Source organism: Oncorhynchus mykiss, chromosome 1 (assembly GCF_057628025.1).
Source record: "Oncorhynchus mykiss isolate SJ-2025 chromosome 1, ASM5762802v1, whole genome shotgun sequence".
Taxonomy (NCBI): domain Eukaryota; kingdom Metazoa; phylum Chordata; class Actinopteri; order Salmoniformes; family Salmonidae; genus Oncorhynchus; species Oncorhynchus mykiss.
Window position 1 is genome coordinate 76,620,610 of NC_143022.1, and position 20,249 is coordinate 76,640,858.

The window sequence follows — 20,249 nt, forward strand, 5'->3', positions numbered from 1 at the left end:
TGTTAAACAGCCACCACTAACATTGAGTGGCTGCTGCCAACACACTGACACTGACTCAACTCCAGCCACTTTAATAATGGGAATTGATGGGAAATGATGTAAATATATCACTAGCCACTTTAAACAATGCTACCTTATATAATGTTACTTACCCTACATTATTCATCTCATATGCATACGTATATACTGTACTCTATATCATCGACTGTATCCTTATGTAATACATGTATCACTAGCCACTTTAACTATGCCACTTTGTTTACATACTCATCTCATATGTATATACTGTACTCGTTACCATCTACTGTATCTTGCCTATGCTGCTCTGTACCATCACTCATTCATATATCCTTATGTACATATTCTTTATCCCCTCACACTGTGTACAAGACAGTAGTTTTGGAATTGTTAGTTAGATTACTTGTTGGTTATTACTGCATTGTCGGAACTAGAAGCACAAGCATTTCGCTACACTCGCATTAACATCTGCTAACCATGTGTATGTGACAAATAACATTTGATTTGATTTGATTTGAATTGGAAGTGTGAACAGTGAATTGTGACTGGTTGTCCTTTTCTTTGCAATGTAGGAAAATGAATGCCAAATTCTTTACATTTCAATTTATTAAAATGTATTTCATTTTCAGTCAGACATCAGGGGCAAAGTTTTACCGTTGTGGCATTGTTCTTTAGTTGGTTTGCCCTCAATCTTTATAAAAACACTACATAAGAATAGTCTGGTTGATTTATACTTTTGCAAATAAACCCTATGTAAATTCACCGGTTCCGAAGCTCAGCCCCGCACTGTCGTAATCTCGATACATTGGTTTGCCAACAGGAATATGCAGATTTCTGAACCCTGGAGGAGGATTGGAGGCTGGGCCAGTGGAATGCTACGTGTCTTGAGGTCTTTCTACAGTTCTTAGATGACTATCGTCAAAGTTGTCAAGTAACTCGAGCGAGGCGACACATTCCTACCGGTTATTGGACCTTATACTCTCCGGGTCAACAGTCCATTGGGGTTAACCTTAGCCTAGTGCATGATGTTGGGTGTCAAAAAGCAGCAGACGGTAAGATATACATACACTTATTTGAAACATCATATTCAAATATAAAATAGATTTTGAAAGTTGTCTAATAGCATAAGCATGTATAGAAATGTTGTAGCCCACGAAGCCCAGAGTGCTCGAGCTGCCTAGGCTAGAAATGGTGTAGCCTCAATGCATTTATAAAATAATTATTGAATAGTGCGCTTTGGGTGACCTTTATACGTGTATTTCGTTAACTAACGCTATAACCTCATTCTAATTAAAACCTTTAACTGATAAGTTACATAATAGCAATTATGTGGATAAAGTGCTAGACATGTTTGTTGACCAAATCTACTTCATCAAACAACGGTTAGAAGTCTGATACGATCAGCGCTGTCACTGTTGACCGTGAAGTAGGCTATTTTCAAGTTTTCACACTGGTAGGAAATTAAACTGATTTGATTTGACATAGGCATTGGTGGAAAAAATGCCCAACTGTCATACTTGAATAAAAGTATAGATACCTTAATAGAAAATGGCTCAATTAAAAGAGAAAGTCACCCAGTAAAGTAGTACTTGAGTAAAAGTATTTGGTTTTAAATATACTTAAGTATCAAAAGTAAATGTAATTGCTAAAACGTATGTAAGTATTAAAAGTACATTCCTTATATTAAGCGAACCAGACGGTACCATTTAATATATATATATATATATATATATATATATATATATATATATATATATATTTTTTTTTTACGGATAACCAGGGGCACACTAACACTGACATAATTTACAAACAAAGCATTTGTGTTTAGTGAGTTACCAGATCAGAGGCAGTAGGGTTGACCAGGGATGTTTTCTTGATAAGTGTGTGAATTGGACCATTTTCTGTCCTGTAACGAGTACTTTTGGGTGTCATGAAAAATGTATGGGTGTCAGTAAAAAGTACATATACTTTGGGGGGGAATGTAGTAAAGTAAAAGTTGTCAAAAATATAAATAGTAAAATACAGATACCCAAGAAAACTACTAAGTAGTACTTTAAAGTACATAGGTACTTTACACCACTGCAAATAGGTTAAATTGTATATCATTTTTGTTGTTGTTGAGAAGTAGCCTAATGGTCATTAATGACTCGTCAATTTTATGTCCCACTTAGAATGAACCATAACTGAAGCCTTCACAAATCCTTTATAATACCTAGTGTATTTAAGCAATAAGGCCGTAACTAGAGCAGTACAAATAAGTGTTTTGTCATCCCCGTGGTATACAGTCTGATATACCACCGCTGTCAGTCAATCAGCATTCAGGGCTCGAAAATGCTAATTGGCTGACAGCCATGGTAAATCAGACTGAAAACCACGGGTATGACGAAACATTTATTTTTACTGCTCTAATTACATTGGTAACCAGTTTATATTAGCAATAAGGCTCCTCGGGGGTTTGTGGTATTTGGTCAATATACCACGGCTAAGGGCTGTAACCAGGCCCTCCGTGATGCATCATGCCTAAGAACAGCCCTTGGCCGTGGTATATTGGCCATATACCACAACCCTTCGTGCCTTATTGCTTAATAGGTGGGTCTAATCCTGAATGCTGATTGGTTAAAACCGCATTCCAGCCGGTGTCTATTCCACAAGTTACCATCGACTAAATCTATGACGTTAAAATGCCTATTTACTCTCATCGGCCCAGCCAGGCACTTTATAAACTTGCTTTCCACTATTAAAAGCAGCTAGACATTATTTCACATTTCTTTTAGACTAACATTTAGTTTTCAACAGCAGATATTTGTATAAACCTTGCTGCCTGTCTCTCCAACATTTGCAACATTGTTTCAATATTAATATTTGATCTCCAGATGTCCCATAGTAATGAACATGTCGGGAGTTGGGATGAGACAGACAGGCAGGGCAGCTTTTCTCAGCCAGTCGAAAATCATGAATCAGCATCATTTGTATGGATATATACAAAGTACTATCAATAGTTAACAGGTAAAACCTAACAAAGTACAGCTAGTTTGCTGTCTTTCCAGCTTAGGTTTGAAGTGAATGTGTTAGCTGTATGGTTGGCTAGCTCCACTGAACAAGTGTCCTGACGAGAGAGCACATTTTCTACGCCAGTCGAAATCGCGCATCATTAGCTCGTTGTTATGGATGCATCCAAATTAATGTCTCTAAACAAAACAAAATAAACAACCGCAAATGTAGCTACTTTGATGTTATTCTGGCTGCACTGTTTGACTGTAAGTTAGCTGTAGTTGGCTAGCTAGCAAGCAAGGGATAAGAACGCTGCCAGCCAGTATGGCAATGAAATATTTAGAACGAACGACTGAGTCGCGTCCATAGATACAGAACAAAAAGACTAAACAACTGGGTCGCGTGTCTCTGGCAACCGAACCAATAGAACGAACGACCAGCCGGCTTGGGTAGCAACCCTAGATTTGTGTCTGGACTATATCTTGTGGAAGGATGAAATAGTATGAATAAATTAATCAAAATAACGTTTTTAATAAAAATATGTAAATCATTATTTGAATATGTTGGTAACCTGTTGTATAAAAGTGATAATGCCCTGAACACCCGTGCCAATATATCCTCCAAACTTCTCTGGCACTATTACTTAAATGTAACAACCTTAAACCAATACCTAGTGACCTCGATCATCAAGCGTTTTGGGCCTCTTGGCATAACGTTTAAGGTGTTAGCTTGACTGTCCCTTGACAAGGGTTTGAGTACCGGTTGGGGCTACCCCTCTGAATTCGCTACGTTGGTGTCAAAATTGGGATTGAGGCCATGGGGGAGGCGTTTACACGTGCGGGACTTGGTAAAGAAAAGCATGGGGACGCACTCTCCCGAAGGAAGAGGGTAATGAGTGACCTTAACCCAACACCTACAATAGCAACCTCATGAAGAGGTTCAGACTGTGATTCGAGACCCTGTTGGGGCCCCTACCCCCCGAAATCGCTAAAATATGCTTCAAATCAAGGTTTATTTGTCACCTGTGCCAAAAACAACAGGTGTAGTAGACCTTACAGTGAAATGCTTACTTACAGGCTCTAACCAATAGTGCAAAAAGCAAATAATTTACTAATCACTAATCATTTATAAGCAAATGTTACACCATAGCCTTATAAAGGGTGGCACAGGTTTATGCCACATTTGACAAACCCACTGTTCATGTAATGGCTTTGATTCATTTGATTTGTGAAGTATCTAAGTTGTGCCTTAAGCATTTATGAAGCCTTTATAAGTAGGAAGTTAGTATTTAATCTTGTGTAGCTGATACAGGCTACTTCTGTGCTGATAAGGAACTGACAAGGTTTGTGTGGCAGAAAACAATTGGCGTAGGCAGTAAACCAGCTAATACCACAAATGCTTTGTAACAGTGAAATGTAGCTCACTTTAGTCTGCATAGTTTCTACAGGTTTACTTACAATGAGTTAGCCCAGTACTATACGTGGACAATATGTTAGCACAGTATAAGTTGGAAGAGTGTGGAAAGCAGCAAGTTGATAAGGTGCTGGTTCCAATACTTAGCATGTGGTTTTGCACAGGTATCTTATATTATCATGTACCGCTCACACAATCACAGTCTAAACTTGACCTGTGTGGGGAAACATTTGTACCAAACACATGTAAGGAACTGATGTGTATCAACAAATAGACCAATACCCTACATGTTTTTTCATAACCAACCTGTAGACAAAACATAAAGAATGTCACTCAAGTCATTGTTTTCTCAATATTTTGATACACCTAGTACTGTAGGCTTACTTTGTCAGATTTCCACTCCGCTCTGTATGGAGACTGTATAACTATGCAGTTAGGGTGTGGGAATAGGAAATGTTTCCAATAGTAAGGACAACTGTTTATTTTGTTCTACAGATTAAGTATGATGACAAGGGCAGTAGGGAACATTTTGTTTATCACCTCCTGTAGGTTCTGTTAGAATAGCCTATGTCACATGTTTTACTGCACAGTATCCATATAGAAAATTGAATTTAAACTAGGATGTTCTTGGAGTTGGCCTTACAAGAGCCACTTATCCATTGTATGCTGGAAGGGGCAATGGTAACACAGAAGGAATGAGAGAGGGAGAGTTAGAAACGCAGACGGAATACGAGGGGAAGGAAATGAGAAGGAAGCAGAGTGAAAAAGATGAATGTATTATACTACGGAGAATGAAAGAGAGTGAGAAACAGACAGACAGATTGAGCTGTGTGTGTTTGTGATAGTGACAGAGAGGGAGGGAGGAAGAGGCCAATAAAGGTAGAAGAAGTAGTGGAAGTCGAGTAAGAATTACAGCAAAGGGACAGAAACAATGAATCAATGGATAGATTGATGGAGAGAACAGAGTGATAAAAGTAGATTGAATTGCACAGCATGAGATGTGATTGGATCAGTGAGGTCGGGGCTGCTGAAGTGACAGAAGAAGAGGGTGGAGAGGCAGGGCTGAAAGTAAGGCTAAGTGGTCGTGGGTGTCTGCCGGGGTTTGATGAACGGTACTGTTTGTTTTTTCACCCACTATATGTGTGTTTGTGCATGAGATGATGATGATGGGGAAATGCATCTAAATGCACCTTAAAAAATGGAGTGTTTCACAAGTTGAATTTGCATAATGCAGTCAGTGATGTGTCATTTTTGTAATAATTACACTGTAAGACGTTTGTTTACCATTGATAGGTTTGCCAAAATGACATGACAGAGGCATAAGCAGAAGGAATTTTGAAACATGGACAACTGTGTAGCATTTCTCTGCATGTAAATGAAAACTCGACTACAGTGCGTGCCTTCACAAAGTTTTCACACCCCTTGACCTTTTCCACAATTTGTGTTATAGCCTGAATGTAAAATGGATTAAATTATTTTTTTTTTGTCGCTTATCTACATATACAATACTCCATAATGTCAAAGTGGATTAATGTTTTTTTAAATGTTGACAAATTAATAAAAAATGTGAAGCTGAAATGTCTAAATATTCAACCCCTTTGTTATGACAAGCCTAAATAAATTCAAGAGTAAAAATGTTCTTAACAAGTCACATGATAAGTTACATGGACTCACTCGGTGTGCATTTCTAGTGTCGAGAATAATTTTTGAATGACTACCTCATCTCTGTACCCCACACATACAATTATCTGTACAGTCAAGCAGTGAATTTCAAACACATATTCAACCACAAAGACCAAGGATGTTTTTCAATGTCTCACGAAGAAGGGCACCTATTGGTAGATAGGTTAAAAAAAGCAGACATTGAATATCCCTTTGAGCATGGTGAAGTTATTAATTACACTTTGAATGGGGTATGAATACACCCAGTCACGTCAAAGATACAGACGTCTTTCCTAACTCAATTGCCGGAGAGGAAGGAAACCGCTCAGGGATTTCACCATGAGGCCAATGGTGACTTTAAAACAGTTAGAGTTTAATGGCTGTGATAGGAGAAAACTGGGGATGGATCTACAACATTGTAGTTACTCCACAATACTAACACAGGGAAAAAAAGCCTGTACAGAAAAAAAATATTCCAAAACATACCTCCTGTCTGCAACAAGGCACTAAAGTAATACTGCAAAAGATGTGGCAAAGCAATTCACTTTTTGTCTGGAATACAAAGTGTTATGTTGGTGTCAAATCCAATACAACACATTACTGCGTTCCAGTCTCCATATTTTCAAGCATAGTGGTGGCTGCATCATGTTAGGGGTATACTTGTAATCGTTAAGGACTGGGGAGTTTTTCTGGATAAAAAATGAACACCAACACCATCATTAAGTTTACGATGATTACAACAGTGGTAGGCCTGATCACCGACAACGACGAGACAGCCTATAGGGAGGAGGTCAGAGAACTGGCCGTGTGGTGCCAGGACAACAACCTCTCCTTCAACGTGATCAAGACAAAGGAGATAATTGTGGACTACAGGAAGAAGAGGACCGAGCACGCCCCCATTCTCATCGACGGGGCTGCAGTGGAGTAGGTTGAGAGCTTCAAGTGCCTTGGAAGGCACTACAGAGGGTAGTGCCAACAGCCCAGAACATCACTGGGCCAAGCTTCCTGCCATCCAGGACCTCTATACCAGGCGGTGTTAGAGGAAGGTCCTAAAAATTGTCAAAGACTCCTGCCACTGAAGTCATAGACTGTTCTCTCTGCTACTGCACAGCAAGTGGTACCGGAGTGCCAAGTCTAGGTCCAAGAGGCTACTAAACAGCTTCTACCCCCAAGCCATAAGACTTCTGAACATCTAATCAAATGGCTACCCAGACTATTTGCATTGCTCCCCCCCTCTTTTACACCACTGCTACTCTGTTGTTATCATCTATGCATAGTAACATTAATAACTCTACCTACATGTACATATTACCTCAACTAACCGGTGCCCCCGCACATTGACTCTGTACCGGTACCCCCCTGTATATAGTCTCGCTATTGTTATTTTACTTCTGCTCTTTAATTACTTGTTACTTTTATTTCTTATTCTTATCCATATTTTTTTAAACTGCATTGTTAGTTTGGGGCTCGTAAGTAAGCATTTCACAGTAAGGTTGTATTCGGCGCATGTGACTAATAACATTTGATTTAATTTGAAATTCGATATTTCTGTATTTAATTTTCAATAAATTTGATAACATTTCTAAAAACAGTTTTTCACTTTGTCATTATGGGGTAATGTGTGTAGATATTTAATATATGTATTCCATTTGGAATTTAGCCTGTAACAACAAAACGTTTAATAAATACTTTCTGAAGGCACTGTATAGGTTACTAGTGATGTAGGTACTAGTGTCATGGAAAATCTGCAAACATGTTGCCCTCGCCTCTATCCACCTGAAAGACTGTACTGTATGTACCTGGAGTTCCCTCCACCACCCTGATAGAAACATACCTCTGTGTGTGGAGGCTGTCGGCCGGTTGGTGTGGTGTGGTATTTGGTAGGAGATGGTGGGTGAGAGTACAGAAAGAGTGCCCTCTGTTTATACAAGGCTCTCTGTCTGTGGTGGGGGCGTGGGGGCCCTGCTACAGTTAATAACAGGAGGTTGTGTGCGTAACCTACACTGGGTGGGCTAGTGGAAGGGCTGGGAAAGTTTTATGGGGAGTAGGCACTGGTAGGAAAGATGGGGGGGGGCACAAGAGGGGAGGGGGGCATAGAGAGGGAGTGAGAGGGAAGGATGCCACATCATCGCTGGGCTGCAGGCAGCACACTGGTCACATTGTCTGGTCCTGTTCCCTTCATTCCCTGGAGCCAGCCAGCATCCCAACACCACTGCCGTGTCTACCCAGCCAGAGACTGTCTCAGTCGGACTCACTCTGAAGGGGCCTATTCACCAAGTCACATTTGCAACGGTTCACATAGAAATGTGTTTTTTTTATAAACCATACCTGACTTTCTATCAGGTTGAATGAAGAATCATGTCTTTTCTACAAAATATATCCCTCTCTGTAACACTCTGAATGAATATTTGAATAAGCCCCTGGAGTATTTAAACTCCCCCTAGAAAGTATTTAGTGGAGTCTGTTGGGTTGATATAGCCCACTCGAATGGCAAAGCCTTCTACATATCTGGTCTGTATATCCTGTTTATCTTCTGTCTGTATGTTCAGTTTATTGTGGCAGCACCATTTCACCAAATAAAATTCCTGTCCATGCAAATTCATTTGGTGAGTAAAGGTAATTCTAATTAATTCAAGCAAAGACAGACTTACTAGGCCTTAAGCAAAACCACGTAATTTATTGCAAGGCAACCATAACAAAAATGTTAGAATAATCTAGTCTGCCATTGGAATGTCTAGTCCTGCAGGAAAAACTAGATGTAGTTTAGGAGGCATGGTCCGTATCAAACCTGAACTAAATGAAATGGATTATAGTATGTTTGGCATGAGAAAGCATATGTGGACCAATGGGAGAAAAGAAGTGAGATGCATATGGACAAGATAATATCACACAGGAACTGAGCAAAGCAAATGGCTAAACACAAGGACTCATTCCTTACTGTGTTACTGTATTTAATCTCCAACTGCCTCAGAGAATATTCCACATTCTTTCAGCATTTGTATGTAGCCTACTGTAGTTAGTCAAATGTAAATGAGAATGTTTGTGAAAGACGGGAGATACGGTAAAATTCTGCATCTTCTTACCCTAAAAAGTTGAAGTTGTACTAAATATGCTTTTGAGAGCAGAATGTGGGTGTGCATCATCTTTGAGCCAGAGACCACATTGATGTCATAACCTGTGGGATATGGGACTGGGGTGGTGTCCAAAGGATGATGTCATTATATATTTTTTTAAATCCTGAGAGCGACATCAGAAGCTGATGAGCTTTGCTCACATGGGTATTTTATAATTCAGTGCAAATTAAAGATAAACAACGTAGACTAGAGCATTACTCGTCAACACAAGTCACTCATTTCCTATTTCCTTCTTCTTCTGCTTTAATTTCAGGATCTGAACAGATCCACCAATGTAGTGTTTCAGGCCCACCATGTGACCCGGAGCAAGAGAGGTCAGGTGGTGGGCACTAGAGGAGGCTTCAGGGGTTGCACTGTCTGGCTCACAGGTAAACCGCTCACCATAGCCAATACTCAATGGATTGTCACTATTACATGTTGCTATTACAGTAGTGCTACTAGGGACTTTAGTGATAATGATACTATTGAGCATTGGCTAATCTCACCTGTACATTCTCCATGTGTCCACCGCCAGGTTTGTCTGGTGCTGGGAAGACCACCATAGCCTTTGCCCTGGAGGAGTATCTGGTGTCCCATGGCATCCCCTGCTACTCACTGGATGGGGACAACATCCGCCATGGCCTCAACAAGAACCTGGGCTTCACAGCCACTGACCGTGAGGAGAACATCAGACGTATTGCTGAGGTGGCCAAGTTGTTCGCAGACGCTGGCCTCGTCTGCATCACCAGCTTCATCTCTCCTTACACCAAGGTCAGCGGTCATTCTTGGGAGTGTTTGTCTACCCAATTCTGTTGGTATTGGTGGTATTGACTTGTGTAGAGTGTTCTGGTGCAAATGGATGCCGTATATCAAGTATAGTGTGTGTTACGATTGACAAGACAGCATTCTGACAATCCTGTTCCCTCTCCTCTTTTGTCTAAAGGATCGTGATGATGCGAGGAAGATCCTTGAGAGTGCTGGGTTACCCTTCTTTGAGGTGTTCATCAACGCTCCTCTAGAGGTGTGTGAGAGTCGCGATGTGAAGGGCCTCTACAAGAAAGCCCGTGCTGGAGAGATCAAAGGTACACACTTTTGGTCCTTTGTTTACATTTTGGTATCCATACATCGAAATGTAACTTCCTTATTATAAGGGAAGGAACATAACTATTCCCTCTATGTGTTCCATTTCTATCTGAAAGAGTCAATCAAACATCCTTTTTGAAAAGGAATTCTAATGGATTTTTTTATGTTTTAATTGAAACTTTATTTAACTAGGCAAGTCAGTTAAGAAAAAATTCTTATTTACAATGAAGGCCTACCGGGGAACAGGGGGTTAACTGCCTTGTTCAGGGGCAGAACGACAGATTTTTAACTTGTCAGCTCGGGAATTTGATCGAGCAACCTTTCGGATACTGGCCGAAACGCTCTAACCAGTAGGCTACCTGCTGCCCCAACGTTGTACTAAAAACTGATCTACCTGTGTTCTCAGGCTTCACTGGGATCGATGCAGACTATGAGCGGCCCGAGGCTCCGGAGTTGGTGCTGAAAACAGGAGAGGTCACCGTTAACGAGTGCATTCGGCAGGTTGTGGACCTGCTTAGAGAGCAGGTGACCTCACCTTTTTTACCCGCTCATCTAGCGCTAAACTTTTTTAAAAGTTAAGCGTATGTGTCACGTTCTGACCATAGTTCTGTTATTTTATTATTTGTTTTAGTATGGTCAGGGCGTGAGTTGGGGTTGGCAGTCTATGTTTGTTTTTCTATGTTGGTTTTTGTGTTCGGCCTAGTATGGTTCTCAATCAGAGGCAGGTGTCGTTAGTTGTCTCTGATTGAGAATCATACTTAAGTTGCCTGGGTTTCACTTTTGGTTTGTGGGTGTTCGTTTCCGTGTGAGTGTTTGTTGCCACACGGTACTGTTTCGGTTTCGTTCATGTTCACGTCTATTGTTTTGTATTTCATAGTGTTCAGTTTATGTCTTAAAATAAACGTTATGGACACTTACCACGCTGCGCATTGGTCCTCCGATCTTTCTCGCTACTCCTCCTCAGAAGAGGAGGAAGAATTGCGTTACAGAAACACCCACCACCAGAGGACCAAGCAGCGTGGTAACATGCAGCAGCAGCAGCGGCAAAGTACACAGGACTCCTGGGCATAGGAGGAGATTGTGGACGGCAAAGGACCCTGGACTCAGCCAGGGGAATATCGCCGTCCCAAAGCAGAGCTGGAGGCAGCGAAAGCAGAGAGGAGGCAGTACGGCAGTGCGGCTGGAAGCCCGAGAGGCAGCCCCAAAAATGTATTGGGAGGGTCACACGGGGAGTGTGGCGAAGCCAGGTAGGAGACCTACGCCAACTTCCCGTGCTTACCGGAGAGCGAGAGGGACCGGGCAGGCACCGTGTTATGCGGTGGAGCGCACGGTGTCCCCGGTGCGTGTGCATAGCCCGGTGCGGTACATTCCAGCTCCTCGTATCGGCCGGGCTAGAGTGGGCATCGAGCCAGGTGCCATGAAGCCTGCTCTACGTATCTGGTCTCCAGTGCGTCTCCTCGGGCCGGCGTACATGGCACCAGCCTTACGCATGGTGTCCCCGGTTCGCCAGCACAGCCCAACCTTACCTGGTTGAATGCTCCCCGTAGCCAGGCCAGTGCGGCGAGGTGGAATAGCCCGCACTGACCTGGCTACGGGGAGCATTCACCAGGTAAGGTTGGGCAAGCTCAGTGCTCAAGAGCTCCAGTGCACCAGCACGCACCAGCCCTCCGGTGGCAGCCCCCCGCACCAGTCTGTCTCTCCGTCTTCTCCCTACAGGTGTTCCCACCTGTCCAGCGCTGCCAGAGCCTTCCTCCTGCCCAGCGCTGTCAGAGTCTCCCGTCTGTCCTGAGCCGCCAGAGTCTCCCGTCTGTCCTGAGCCGCCAGAGTCTCCCGTCTGTCCTGAGCCGCCAGAGTCTCCCGTCTGTCCTGAGCCGCCAGAGTCTCCCGTCTGTCCTGAGCCGCCAGAGTCTCCCGTCTGTCCTGAGCCATCAGAGTCGCCAGTCTGTCCTGAGCCGCCAGAGCCGCCAGTCTGTCCTGGGCCGTCAGAGCCGCCAGTCAGCCAGGAGCCGCCAGTCAGCCAAGAGCCGCCAGAGCCGTCAGCCAGCCAGGAGCCGCCAGAGCCGTCTGGTTCTGGCGGCTCCAGAGCCCATGGTTAGGGTCCCCAGTCGGAGGTCGGTGGCGAGGGTTGCCGCTCATAAGAGGCCACGGGGGCGGTTGAAGAGGCGGACAAAAACTATGGTGAAGTGGGGTCCACGTCCCATGCCAGAGCCGCCACCGCGGACAGACACCCACCAAGACCCTCCCCTATAGGTTCAGGTTTTGAGGCCGGAGTCTTTTATTCTTTGTTTTAGTATGGTCAGGGCGTGAGTTGGGGTTGGCAGTCTATGTTTGTTTTTCTATGTTGGTTTTTGTGTTCGGCCTAGTATGGTTCTCAATCAGAGGCATGTGTCGTTAGTTGTCTCTGATTGAGAATCATACTTAAGTTGCCTGGGTTTCACTTTTGGTTTGTGGGTGTTCGTTTGTTGCCACACGGTACTGTTTCGGTTTCGTTCATGTTCACGTCTATTGTTTTGTATTTCATAGTGTTCAGTTTATGTCTTAAAATAAACATTATGGACACTTACCACGCTGCACATTGGTCCTCCGATCCTTCTCGCTACTCCTCCTCAGAAGAGGAGGAAGAATGCCGTCACAGTATGTAATGGAATTGACACCAAACCTAGCTTATAACAAACATATAAAGACAAAACCAAACAAAACGTATCAGAAGGGCTTGAAAAAAACTACTAAAGTGATAACTGCTTATGCATACAAACCAGCTGTCATGTTATCTTTACATGACATTGTCCTCTCTCTGTAATTTTTCAGAGTATTGTTCCAAGTGGAATCACAGAGGAGGTGAATGAACTTTTTGTTCCTGAGAACAAGCTGAAGCTAGTTCAGGTCGACGCTATCACACTTCCTACAATCAGCATCACCAAGGTAACAACACACCTCTCCACTACTAATCCATATTTTTTTTATGACGACCCAAATTACCATATGTCAATATTTGACTGGATGGCAGGCTGTGCTCACAATTGCCTCTAGATCTCTCTCTTTTGGATTGTACTATATGTTCTAATCGATTGGGCTGATTGCCAAGGTTTGAAAATCAATTCAAATCAAACATAGTAAATATGCAGCTACAGTATTTGCATTGTATTTGATATGACTTGAATTACTGTGATAGGTAAACCCTAGTATCCTGATATGTGGAGTTGTTAGTACAACGCTACTTACTGTATTGTAGTAAAACTGTAATAATATGTGCACTTGGAAACTAAAACTTTATCATACCACCATGAAGCATGGAGATACAGTATATGACATGAAATTGGTGTGAGGAAAAGTCTTACTTTACTATCTCTGTTGCCTCATGAGCTGTTTTTCATTCAGCATGGTTTTGTGTGGACTCTGCCACCCCTGATAGCATCCAATATCTCTAACATATCAGCTGTTAAGGGATATTGTTAACAGTCAGTAAATTAAATCCCTACCAGTTTGATGTATATTACCCCCGGTCTGTCCTGTTTAGTTGGACCTCCAGTGGGTGCAGGTGCTGGCTGAAGGCTGGGCCACCCCACTGAAGGGCTTCATGAGGGAGAGGGAGTTCCTCCAGGTGCAACATTTCGGCAACCTCCTCGACGGTAAGAACCACACACACACACCCTTATAATACATCGTAACATTACTCAGCCAATTCTTATTCTCCCCTCTTCATAATGGAGCGAGTGACAGTGGATGGATATTATATAAGGTTGTTTTTAATTGTTATCCTGACCATGTGACTATAGCGAATAACCAGGGCCCGAAGTTTCCCTTGGTAGGTTCACATGTTTAGCACAAACTCCAGGCCCTATCATCACCCACATTTATCGTTCCCTGGTTCAGATGGAACCATCAACCAGTCTATTCCCATCGTCCTGCCTGTTACCACGGAAACCAAGCAGAGGCTGGACGGCTGTGCGGCGATAGCTCTGGAGTTCCAGGGAACCCTTGTGGCCATTCTAAGACAGCCAGAGTTCTACGAACACCGCAAAGAGGAGCGCTGTGCCCGTCAGTGGGGTACCACCTGCCCCCAGCACCCCTACATTAAGGTTATCACTAACCACACACGTTCATTCATAGTTGTTTAGCAAACATAGATGTCCTTTGTTGTGTTAAAACAACACTCTGTGCACACTCTTGTGCATCCAATTCCTAGCTATAATGGAGTTGAATGAAGTTGCACTTGAACATATCCATCACGTGAAATATCTTGATATTATGTCATTCATATCTTTACAACATCCACAACTTTTTACAGATGGTGATGGAGGGAGGTGATTGGCTGGTGGGTGGCGACCTGGAGGTGCTGGACCGAATCAGATGGAACGATGGGCTGGACCAGTACCGCTTTACTCCACGGGAGCTCAAGCAGAAGTTTAAAGAAATGAAAGCAGGTTAAAAGAGTTTCTCTAAAGGCAGTACAAATATACAGTACATGGCATAATAAACAAAATATACATTTGAGTTGGCCTTCACACTCGTACCCGTATGTATACAGGTTGAAAATGGCAGATTTAGCACTGATAAACGTCTAAATTGGAACCCAGTGGCTGTACAGTAACATGCTATACATGACGTCAGAGCTCAGGCTCTGCACTTCACCGCGCTGTATGGGCTTTGACTGACAGCTGTACTGAACTTGAGCACTTCATGCAACAAGTAGTTGCCCCTATCTTTCCCGCTAATTGGGCAACTTTTGAACACTTTTGGAAAAAGCTGTAAATAAGAGGACTCTATGTATTTTCAAAGATGAGACGTTGAGGATTATAATAAATACCGCTTTGATGTCATACAAGCAAGCCAAACACCCATGCCCTTCAAATTTCCATATCATAAAACTCATGTCATATACAGTGTCAACGTTTATGATCACTGTGTTTGATGTACAGTTACAAGATTACATGGTGTCACACCCTAGGTTGTTGTGAAGAAAATTCCTCCTTTCTATGTGCACCAAAATGATGATCTGTTTCCCTGAATTGCATTGTGAAAGCCTAACACTGTAATATCGTATTTTGTAACTTAACTAGTCGTGCTGGCAATAGAACAGGCTTTCAAATTATGCCCACTTGTCCCAGATTGCAATTTATAATGTACTGTTTTTCGATTGCTTAAACAACAAAAGAAAACAACTACAAGTGTGCTTGCTCTAGTCCCTCAATGGCAGAGCTAGGCGAGCTCAAAAAAAACGTTATAGTTAAAGTCTGTTCTTTGAGTTATAAAAGTGCATTGGAATGAATTAGGAACTGTGCACACTTTGGAGAGGTGTGTGGCCACTTGAAGACACTAGTTAGTCCTCTCACTCAAACCCATTTAATTGTTTTGTCTTATGTTGCACCTACCCCACAATATTCTTATCATGTTCATGAATATATCCAGAGTATTTTTAGTTTTCATTATCAACAAATGCTACGCAACGTACAGTAAATGTAAAATGTACAGTGTAATGTTTGGATTCAGTCTTGTGTCAGGTGAACAGTTGTGTCCTCACCTTTGGTCTAATAATGTCCCATAATCTCCAAACTGTGATTTTTCAATTGCTACTGTGGTTATGCATATGCTTTTCATATTTCTTCTGTAAAAAAAAAAAACATTGAATTTAGCCCTATCCATATAGTCAAATTCCCACGATTGTAAAGGGTTAAATATTAAGTCAAATAAATTAAGGTTTATGTCTAGCTACAGAAACATATTTTTTTCAGAAGCATTTGACAAAGGACCAGGTGCAAAAAGTAGCATGGTAAAAATGACCATGCACATCTGGTCCTTTGTCAAGTGCTTCTGAAGAAAAAACAATATGTTCATATGTGCATGGTAGAATTTCATGTTTGCACTAGATGGAGACATATTCCTCTGTGTGAGACATTGAGGACTGTTTCGTCATGAGTCAACTGTTGTGCGTACGTTTTCACCCCCTATGTTATCTGCACAGACAATGGTGTTGACTGTTTTTGACCAGTGTTCATTAATTTATTCACAAGTTATGGGGATACCAAAAGGCATGCAAAGTACATACAAAATAAAAATGTATGGGCTCCAACATGACGTTATGTTCACTTGTACAGTTACACAATGAGACCACAGGATGCAAATGATGAACTGAATGAATGTTTGATATGTCCTCTTGTTACCAACCCCCTACCAACCACTTGTAAGAAAGTCCTCACTGAAGTTAATTCCATATCTCTCTCCTATTCTCTATGACCACCAGATGCCATCTTCGCCTTCCAGCTGCGGAATCCGGTCCACAATGGCCACGCCCTGTTGATGCAGGACACCAAGCGCCGCCTTCTGGAGCGAGGCCACAAGCGACCCGTCCTCTTGCTGCACCCGCTGGGGGGCTGGACCAAAGACGACGACGTGCCCCTGGACTGGCGCATGAAACAGCACGCTGCAGTACTGGAGGAGGGGGTACTGGACCCCACCAGCACCATAGTGGCTATTTTCCCATCCCCCATGATGTACGCTGGACCCACTGAGGTAAGGGTCAACAACACAGCCATCAACACATTCATAGTTTTTGTGTGTTTAGCAGGAGATATGATGCAGAATTTAGTCAGTTACAGTAAGTAAACCCCCATTTGGCGAGGCAGATGATGTCACTGTAGGGCTGTGAATACTCTATTGTGTTAGTCCAGCACTAAGGTTAACATATTTAAGACCATAATGTGTGTGCTTATGTGTGAGCATACATTTGTTTTTCCTTCAGGTCCAGTGGCACTGCAGAGCGCGGATGATCGCCGGAGCTAACTTCTACATTGTGGGTCGTGACCCAGCGGGCATGCCCCATCCCGAGACCAAGCAGGACATTTATGAGCCCACCCATGGGGGAAAGGTCCTCACCATGGCCCCCGGCCTCACCTCTGTAGAGATCATCCCCTTCAGAGTGGCTGCCTACAACAAGACCAAGAGGGCCATGGATTTCTACGACAAGGACCGGTGAGTGGAATGTTAAAGATTGATTATGGCTTTTGTAATGCATATTTACAGAAGATTTTATACAGGGCCTGTGGTGGGAAATGTTTGTCAAAGAATCTTCAAAAGCGGACACTGCTGATCATTTTCCTTCTGTCTCTCTCTTTATCTCTCATCTCCATCTATCTCGCTTCCCCTCCTCTGCCTTTCCCAGACACGCTGAGTTTGAGTTCATCTCTGGCACCAGGATGAGAAAGCTGGCGCGGTGCGGGGAGAACCCCCCAGAAGGCTTCATGGCCCCCAAGGCCTGGAAGGTCCTGACTGAGTACTACAGCTCTATACAGAAGGACCAGTAACTCAAAGACCAGAGCTCTTAGAAGATCAACAACTCTAGTCCTCAAGGAATGTTCTAGTTTGATGTTGTTATGTGTTTCATTTCATTATCCCAGTAGATGATTCAGTGAGTAAGGAATCCATTAATGACTGAGATCAAGTGAGACCAAGCAGTCCTGGAGGATTGGAGTTGTGTGCCTATCTTCATTGAATGAAAACCCATGTGATGTCAGAGGAGCTAGTGGTGGAGTTTAAGCAGTGAAAACAGTCCTATGTTTGTCTATGTATCTGTAAATCATTATATTTAAAGAAAAGGTATACATATATGAGATATATTTAATCTTTAGAGACTAACATGTATCCCATGATTTTAAAATGTCTCCCACTCTTCTTATTTTGTGAGATCATTATACAGGAAGTTCCTGATAGTTTTACCTCCCAAAAGCATTTTTGGATATTTAAAGACGTGCCATTTATGATGATGCAGTAAATAAGTTGCTGGTGATATTTAATTCAATTTTAACATTTCCCACCTACCTATTTCTATTCCAGATGATTGATTTATCATTGTTATCCAATTTTTTTTTCTTGTATTTTCAAACAAAGCTTTTCATCTTCCAAACGTAAGTGCCTTTTCTTCAGAATGTAAACACTGTTTAACTACTGTACTGTATAAAATGTCCCTTCGGGTTTCTAAGAAGTTTGATATGAAGAACTATAAATAGCGTTATGATCATCAATAACTCTTGTATGAAAGATGTAAGCCAACTGTAGAGTCTATGCGAAGATTCAAAATGTCAGTGGAGAAATTGTGTGAAGAATGACATTTTATAGAAGAATGAAATTTTATAGAAAAAATCATTAAAACTGTCTCAAATTGAATACTGTATAAACAATGTATATGTCCATACATGAATGTATCAGACAAGATTTTAAATAAATATTTTATTCTCAACAAAATCACTTAATCTGTATTTCCTCATTTCAGATACAATTTGATTTGATTTGCAAGGTGTTAGTCAATAAGATAAAAATGAAAGGTTGGTACTGACGTTAGGATTAATAGAGCCTGCATCTCTGCTGAGTACAAGACTGAAACTGCAACACTGCTCTCTGCTGGCAGGAGATTGTACTGCAAATAGTTCAACATTTTACATTATGGATTTGATCAAGTTTTGTGATTTGAATTGCACATTGACTCTTGGAGGTGCCTTAAAAATAATTGGTGGGACCAAATGTAACATTGACAATGCTTATGGGGTTGTAAAATGTCATATTGGCTTATTGGGGTATGCTGATAGGAGTACCTGTCTATCACATGTAGAGAGAGACCACATGCAGTGAGCTATAAAAGTATTGGGACAGTGACACGTTTTTGTTTTGGCTATGTACTCCAGCACTTTGGATTTAAAGTGATACAATGACTAGAACGTTAAAGTGCAGACTGTCAGTTTTAATTTGAGGGTATTTTCATCCATATCGGGTGAACTGTTTAGAAATTACAGCACTTTTTGTTCCTAGTCCCCCTATTTTAGGGGACCAGAAGTACTGGGACATGTTCACTTATTTGTATTAAATTAGTTAAAAGTTAAGTATGTGGTCCCATATGCATGGTACGCAATGACTGCATCACGCTTGTGATTACAAATTTGTTGGATGCATTGCTCTTTGTTTTGGTTGTGTTTCAGAGTATTTTGTGCCCAATAGAAATGAATGGTAAATAATGTATTGTGTCATTTTGGAATAACTTTTATCATAAATAAGAACAGAATATGTTTCTAAACACTTCTACATTAATGTGGATGCTATCATGATAACGGATAATCCTGAATGAATTGTGAATAATGAGTGAGAAAGTTGCAAATATCATACCCCTCCCCCAAAAATGCTAACCTCCCCTGTTATTGTAATGGTGAGAGGTTAGCATTGTATGATATTTGTGCGTTTGTAACTTTCTCAGTCATCATACTATGGGCCCGTGCAGCCAGGTAATCCGTTTCTTGCTTATATTTATGTGTTATGAGTCACATTTTCTTAAGTGAGGCGGTTCACATTTGATGTAACATCATGTCCACATTTATGATCCATAACAGCAAATGAGAACATGACTCACTGGGCACAGATGTCAATTCAACGTCTATACCATGTTGGTTCAACGTAATTTCACTGAAACAACATTGATTCAACCAGTGTGTGCCCAGTGGGGATGAAGTGGGCTAAAGAACTCTGAAAAATACATATTAGTATCATAAACTGATTCATCAATTCCAATGACAAGCAATGGTTTTATGGACCCTCTTTTAGATCCTAAATGCATTATGAATTCTTATTATATACAGCAAAGTCAATACATTGAATCAACTGATTTAATACTGAGTGAATGAGTTAACTAAATTAACCTAATAGATTAATTGGATGCATTTAAAATCACCAGAGACTCATGGAGATGGTCCAATGTTCTTGAGGCAGTGATTAATTATGCTTGGTGTTAAACTGCTGTAAGGGCTTGTGTTGCTATGAGATAAGTGTTCTCCCATGTAGGGGTAATATTGGATTTTGGCGAACGCCACATCCTCCCGCCCAGCTGTCAGCTATGTCTAGAGCAGGGGTGGGCAACCCTGTTCCTGGAGTGCTGCAGGTACTGCAGGATTTTGTTCCAACTAGGCACCACACCTGACCAACTGAGGTAAT

General features: G+C 41.9%; 1 protein-coding gene across 1 annotated transcript; it reads left to right on the plus strand.

Moving 5' to 3' along the window:
* Window positions 1–817: 817 nt before the first annotated feature.
* Window positions 818–18,518, plus strand: LOC110528975 (bifunctional 3'-phosphoadenosine 5'-phosphosulfate synthase 2). The gene is made up of 12 exons (XM_021611140.3): window positions 818–1,070; window positions 9,472–9,586; window positions 9,733–9,968; window positions 10,141–10,279; window positions 10,687–10,805; window positions 13,089–13,202; window positions 13,798–13,909; window positions 14,154–14,359; window positions 14,569–14,704; window positions 16,522–16,790; window positions 17,020–17,249; window positions 17,440–18,518. Exons 1-12 carry the CDS (start codon window positions 1,041–1,043, stop codon window positions 17,579–17,581), a joined length of 1,848 nt encoding a protein of 615 aa, XP_021466815.3. The 5' UTR covers window positions 818–1,040; the 3' UTR covers window positions 17,582–18,518.
* Window positions 18,519–20,249: the final 1,731 nt, after the last annotated feature.

Bases quoted from the DNA above. Each gene is read 5' to 3' on its own strand.
- LOC110528975 (XM_021611140.3), top strand. From the start codon at position 1,041: ATGATGTTGGGTGTCAAAAAGCAGCAGACG. The intron at 1,071-9,471 runs GTAAGATATACA...CTTTAATTTCAG, and splicing joins GTGTCAAAAAGCAGCAGACG to GATCTGAACAGATCCACCAA. The intron at 9,969-10,140 runs GTCAGCGGTCAT...TTTTGTCTAAAG, and splicing joins TCATCTCTCCTTACACCAAG to GATCGTGATGATGCGAGGAA.